This window comes from Patiria miniata, unplaced genomic scaffold (genome assembly GCF_015706575.1).
Source record: "Patiria miniata isolate m_02_andy unplaced genomic scaffold, ASM1570657v1 HiC_scaffold_26, whole genome shotgun sequence".
Lineage (NCBI taxonomy): Eukaryota > Metazoa > Echinodermata > Asteroidea > Valvatida > Asterinidae > Patiria > Patiria miniata.
The window spans coordinates 1,742,918-1,748,915 of record NW_024037065.1 but is presented as its reverse complement, the minus strand read 5'-3'; the positions used below and the strand labels follow the sequence as shown (position 1 = coordinate 1,748,915).

Sequence of the window (5,998 nt, the reverse complement as noted above, 5' to 3'; positions counted from 1 at the left end):
TTGTGCCGTGTGATGTGCGTGTATACCGCACGGTGTTCGTGAAAAGTGGCTGTATTTTAACGGTTCTAAAAAAAAATCTACCGCTGGCTTTCGCATGAAATTTCATGAGTCATTTAAGATGGTCCTTATTTACAAGAAGTGACCAAGGAATATTTGGGGAAAACTTGGTATCAATAATAAAACGGGATTTTCGTCGGGGATTTTTAACAACTTCCAAAACAAACAGCGACAGAAAACCTTACGCACGAAGCGTAATCAAACCTGATTTTTACAGGTATTTTGAACTTTATGGGCCAGCTCAATCTCCCGATGTGTGGAAACTCACGTTATCTGTCAGAATTATAGTACGGCACCATAAGACATTGCGTGAGTCATGGTTTAGGGGCAAGTTTGGGGCATGTTTTTCGTGTTTTGTTTTCGTGAAAATGTAGGACGCCATCTTGAATTTCCAAAATTGCATGACGTCATCACTTTGATACACTGGAGTAAACAAACGCTGTGCGGACAAAATTGCTCAAGTTAATTACGTTATGTCTATGGGATTGAAACGGCCGTGTTGTATACCTGCCTCGGTGCTACCTTCCCCCACACTTTGATCCAGCAAATGTTTCCTATCAACTGCACGTGTTCACCGACGCTTCCGAAAGGGCCTATGGGTCCGTTGCTTATCTTCGAGCCATTGCTAAGTCAGGAGAGGTGTGTGTCAGGTTTGTCATGGCACGTTCCCGTTTGGCACCAAAGCGTGTGCAAACTATTCCCCGATTGGAACTTCAGGCTGCTCTTTCTGGTGCTGTACTGACCGAGCTTCTCGAGGATGAGTTGAGGTTGAGCCTTTCCGTCACTTGTTGGAGTGACAGCACGACAGTTTTGAGCTGGATTACCTCAGAATCTTGTCGGTACAACCGTTTTGTCGGTGCCCGCATCGCTGAGATTCAAAGACTCACAGACCACACTATCTGGCGGTATGTAGTCACCGCCAAGAACCCTGCAGATGACCTGACCCGTGGATTGATGCTCAGCGAGTTGACCACCGAGAGTCGGTGGTCTGCTCCACCCTTCCTCTCTGGTCCTGAAGAGGATTGGCCAAGCTTGCCATCGCACATGCAGCAGGATGATGGCGAAGTTGAGCTGAAGGGCAGTCTTTTTACTGCTTTTACCCTCGGCAATCGAGGAGAGGTTCCAGAGATTGAAGCGTCTCAGTTTGCTTCCTGGGATAACCTGGTTGAGGCATATGGACGCATTCTGTGCGAGGCTGAGGATGAAACTAAGCCAGATTTCCTCAGCGCTGACCAACGGATGGAGACTGAACAAGCCCTCTACGGAAAGGTACAAGCTGAAAGCTTTCCAGATGATCTTGCAGCTCTTACAGCTTGCAAGCCTGTTCCAAGAAATAGTCGCCTGGCAAAACTTGCTCCTGAAATCGACAAGGATACCCAGTTGATCCGGGTTAGAGGGAGACTCCGTCGAGCGGAGTTGGACATTGATGTGAAACACCCTGTCGTCCTTGACTGCAAGCACCCGATAGTACAACTGCTGATCAAAAATGCTGACGAACGTCTTGGGCATCCTGGAACTGGTACTGTGCTTGCAGATGTGCGTCGACGCTTCTGGTTGTTGCGAGGACGCCAGTCCATCAGAGGTCTACAAGGCAGATGCACCGGATGCCTAAGACAGCGTGGTCAACCTTCAGTGCCGAAGATGGCGGATATGCCACATGCTCGTCTGCGAATTGGCAAGCCAGCATTCTACTCCACGGGGGTAGACTGCTTTGGCCCCTACACCGTTACCATGGGGAGACGAAGTGAACGGAGATGGGGTATAATATGGAAGTGCATGACCACAAGAGCCGTCTACTTAGATTTGCTTGAGTCTCTTGATGCCGACGCCTTTCTTTTGGCGTTCAATCGGTTCCGTTCACGACGTGGCGCACCTCATGAATTGTTGTGCGACAATGGGACTAACTTCAAGGGAGGTCTGTCTGAACTGAGGAAGGCATTCAGCGATATGGCACCTGACCTTCAGGAGAGACTTGCCAAATACAAAGTCAATTTCAGGTTCAATCCTCCCTCTGCACCACACTTCGGTGGGACCTGGGAGAGAGAGATTCGGTCAGTGAAAACTGCCTTGTACGCCACCCTGGGTGATCGGTCAGTTAGCGCTCCCGTTCTCTATACTTGCCTGGTTGAGGTAGAAGCCTTGCTGAATTCTAAACCATTGACTTATGTGTCATCAGACATTGCTGATCCAGATCCCATCACGCCTTTCATGCTTCTCATGGGGCGGCGGGACCATGCCCCGCCACAGGTTGTCTACCCGGAGCGCGACGTGCTTAGTCGGCGACGCTGGCGCCAGTGCCAAGCCCTGATTCAGAAATTTTGGAAGGAGTTTGTTCAGTCCTATCTGTCGGCCATGCAAGCCCGCCAGAAGTGGCGCAGTGAGACCGACAACCTGTCCGTCGGTGATGTAGTTCTGATGGCTGATCCGCAGCAACGACGTGCCTCTTGGCCTCTGGCTAAGGTCACTGAGGTACTACCTGGTACTGATAATCGGGTTCGCACCGTAAGGGTGCAGGTCGGAGATCGCATCTACACCCGGCCAGTGGCACGCCTGATCCGGCTTCCTTCTGAAACAGCCCTTGGCGGCAATCCTGAAGCTGCCACTGTGCCTGAACCTGATGAAACCTAGTCCTTGTTACCGCAGAGTACACTCCCTGTGACCATTCATGGGGCGGCCTCTTGGTCAAGCCTGTTGTTACTTGTTACTATTTCTTACTAACCAGTTACTGATTCTTAACTTTACCTGTTAACTTCCACCATCTGTGCACCCATGCTAAAGCCAGCGATATGTAAACTATTGCGCACAGTTTAGGGGCGGCTATGTTGCGACTTTAATATTTCAATAGCGCCACCATGCGGACTAATGCAGCAAACCGACTTAGCAACCGCGGGAATCGGAGGGCATTGGGCTGGTTACGGATGGTGAGCAAGATTATTTCCAGATTTAAACCCAGTTTCATGTTTATTGTTAACTGTAAAGCCTGTGATTTTCCCAGTTATTGATCCCTAGTTATTGATTGCACTGTTTGAATCCACATATGTAAAATTTCAATTGTTTGGGATGGGCGAAAATAGGCCACGCCACACGAGGTGTCGGAAATAGGCTCCTATTCTTCCAGTTTATTACCATGACGATTTTGATGTTGAATAGTTTGCCCTCAATTTATGATTACCCTTATTGTATTTTCCAGAACGATCTCCACCATGATCAGTCTCTCCACCGGCCTAATTTTCCCCACTTGTCTTCCACTGAGGATGATGGGACATTTGAATTTGAAATAAAACAGGATTAATCCCGCCTGCCCAGCCAGTGCTCACAGAACACACAATCTAAGGACTCCCCTTGTGTCCTTATTTTTCCTTTACAAGAGTTGCTCAGTCGACCGCCTACATACAGTGCAGTGATAGTTGCTCAGTTGACTACAAAATGCATATAGTGTGCCCGTGCATGCCACTCACGTACGAAGACACGGTGTGCAGTGCAATCGCCCTACAATGTGCCCGTCCTTTTTTCCATTGTTGGTCATATTAAGCACGCGCGCGCCCTACAATATGCCCGTCCTTTTTCCGTTGTTGCGTCATGTTAAGCACGCGCGCTTTTGCTCAAACATGACGTAAACAATTGAAAAGGACTGCGCGTGTTCTAAGCTATAATCTGCCACGTTGAGGCTCAGAAAAAGCTGCCTCCAACTTCATACTTGACACTGCACATTCTGTTGTGCAGAGCCCGTCTAAAATTAGCATGTTCGGGAAACACAAATTGCTTTGCCGCTGGTATAGCTTGCATACTTGCAGAGTTTTTGAGAACTGCTCGTGCAAACAACGCACGCGGTTCAATTGTGTTGTTTTCACAGGTTGAACGCACACTTACGTCAAAGTTTGTGCCAAGTTTGAAGTTCGACCACTACAATGGTTGCTCAGTCGACTGCAAAAATAATGTGCCCGTGTACATATGAAAACATGGTATGCAGTGCTATTCACCCATACTGGACAATGTATCGCCCTACAATGCACGTGTGCGTGCCCGTCCTTTTTGCATTGTTTACATCATATTGAGCACGCGCGCATGACGTAAACAATTGAAAAGAACGACAGTGCGTGGTGTTATGTTCTAAGCTGCCACGTTTGCCTCCGAAAATACTGCTTTTTTGCAGCTTTTTCGAGAACTGCTCGTCCAAACAACTTCAAACTCGGCACTGCACATTCTGGTGTCCCGAGCAATACACCCGCCGATTTTCAACTTCACACGGTGCTCGGTTCTGGAGATAATCGGCGGACAGACAGACAGACAGAGATTCCTTGAATTGTAGTAAGGACTAGTGCAGGGCCAGTTGAAAATTTGCCTGTTCGGGAGGGGCAAGTTGAAAATGTGCCTGTTCGGGAGGGGCAACTTGCTTGACCGCTGGTACTGGTGAAGGTTGATTGCCTTAAGGTTGATTGTTAATGTTGATGGTATCGCCCTAATGCACGTGCGCGTGCCTGTCCTTTTTGCATTGTTGCGTCATATTAAGCACGCGCGCTTTAGCTTAAACATGACGTAAACATTTAAAAAGAACGGCAGTGCGTGTTGCTATGTTTTAAGCTGCCATGTTTGCCTCCGAAAATACCGCTTTTTTGCTGTCTAAAACGTGCTTGTTTTGGAAGCGCAAATTGCCTGCCGCAGGTATTGGTTGCATGCTTGCAGTTTTTGAGAACTGCTCGTGCAAACAACGCACGCAATTCATTGGTTTTGTTTTCACAGGTTGAACGCACACTCACGTCAAAGTTTGTGCCAAGTTTGAAATTGTTTGGGCGAGTGTTTCTCAAAAAAAGGCTGCCAAAATAGCGCAGATATTACTTTCCCCTACTGGACAATGGTACCGTCCTGCAGTAAGGTCGCTCAGTCGACTGCAAAAATAATGTGCCCGTGCAGCTACCACGTAGGTGTACAAACGGTAACATGGTACGCAATGCTATACATTCACCCATACTGGACAATAGTATCGCCCTACAATGCCCGTGCGTGTGCAATAAAGTTATGGCGCGTCACGGTGCCCGAGTCTTTTTTGCATTGTTGGCGTCATATTGAGCACGCGCGCTTTAGCTTACCATGACGTAAACAATTGAAAAGAACGACAGTGCGTGGTGTTATGTTCTGAGCTATACTGCCACGCGAGGCTTCAGAAAATACTGCTTTTTTTGCAGCTTTTTCGAGAACCTCCCGTCCAAATCACTTCAAATTCGGCACTGCACATGCTGCTGTCCCGAGCAACGCACCCGCCGATTTTCAAATTCATACGGTGCCCGGTTCTGGAGATAATCGGCGGACAGACAGACAGACAGACAGACGGACAGACAGACAGACAGACAGAGATTCCTTGAATTATAGTATAGACTAGTGCAGTGCCCGTTTAAAATGTGCATGTTCGGGAAAACGCAAATTGCTTTGCCGCTGGTATAGGTTGCATACTTGCAGAGTTTTTGTGAAATGCTCGTGCAAACAACGCACACTTACGTCAAAGTTTGTGCCAAGTTTGAAGTTCGACCACCTACAATGGTCGCTCAGTCGACTGCAAAAATAATGTGCCCGTGTACATACGAAAACATGGTATGCAGTGCTATTCACCCATACTGGACAATGTATTGCCCTACAATGCACATGCGCGTGCCCGTCCTTTTTTGCATTGTTTGCATCATATTAAACACGCACGCTTTAGCTTAAACATGTCGTAAACAATTTGAAAGAACGCCAGTGCGTGGTGTTATGTTCTAAACTGCCACGTTTGCCTCAGAAAATACTGTTTGTTTGCAGCTTTTTCGAGATCCGCTCGTCCAAACCACTTCAAACTCGGCACTGCACATTCTGTTGTCCCGAGCAATACACCCGCCGATTTTCAACTTCATACGGTGCTCGGTTCTGGAGATAATCGACGGACAGACAGACAGACAGACAGACAGACAGA

The 5,998-nt window shown here is 47.9% G+C and overlaps 1 protein-coding gene across 1 annotated transcript; it reads left to right on the top strand.

Moving 5' to 3' along the window:
- The first annotated feature begins 714 nt into the window (after positions 1-714).
- Positions 715-2,685, top strand: LOC119733714. The gene has a single exon (XM_038207098.1). It carries the CDS (start codon positions 715-717, stop codon positions 2,683-2,685), a length of 1,971 nt encoding a protein of 656 aa, XP_038063026.1.
- Positions 2,686-5,998: the final 3,313 nt, after the last annotated feature.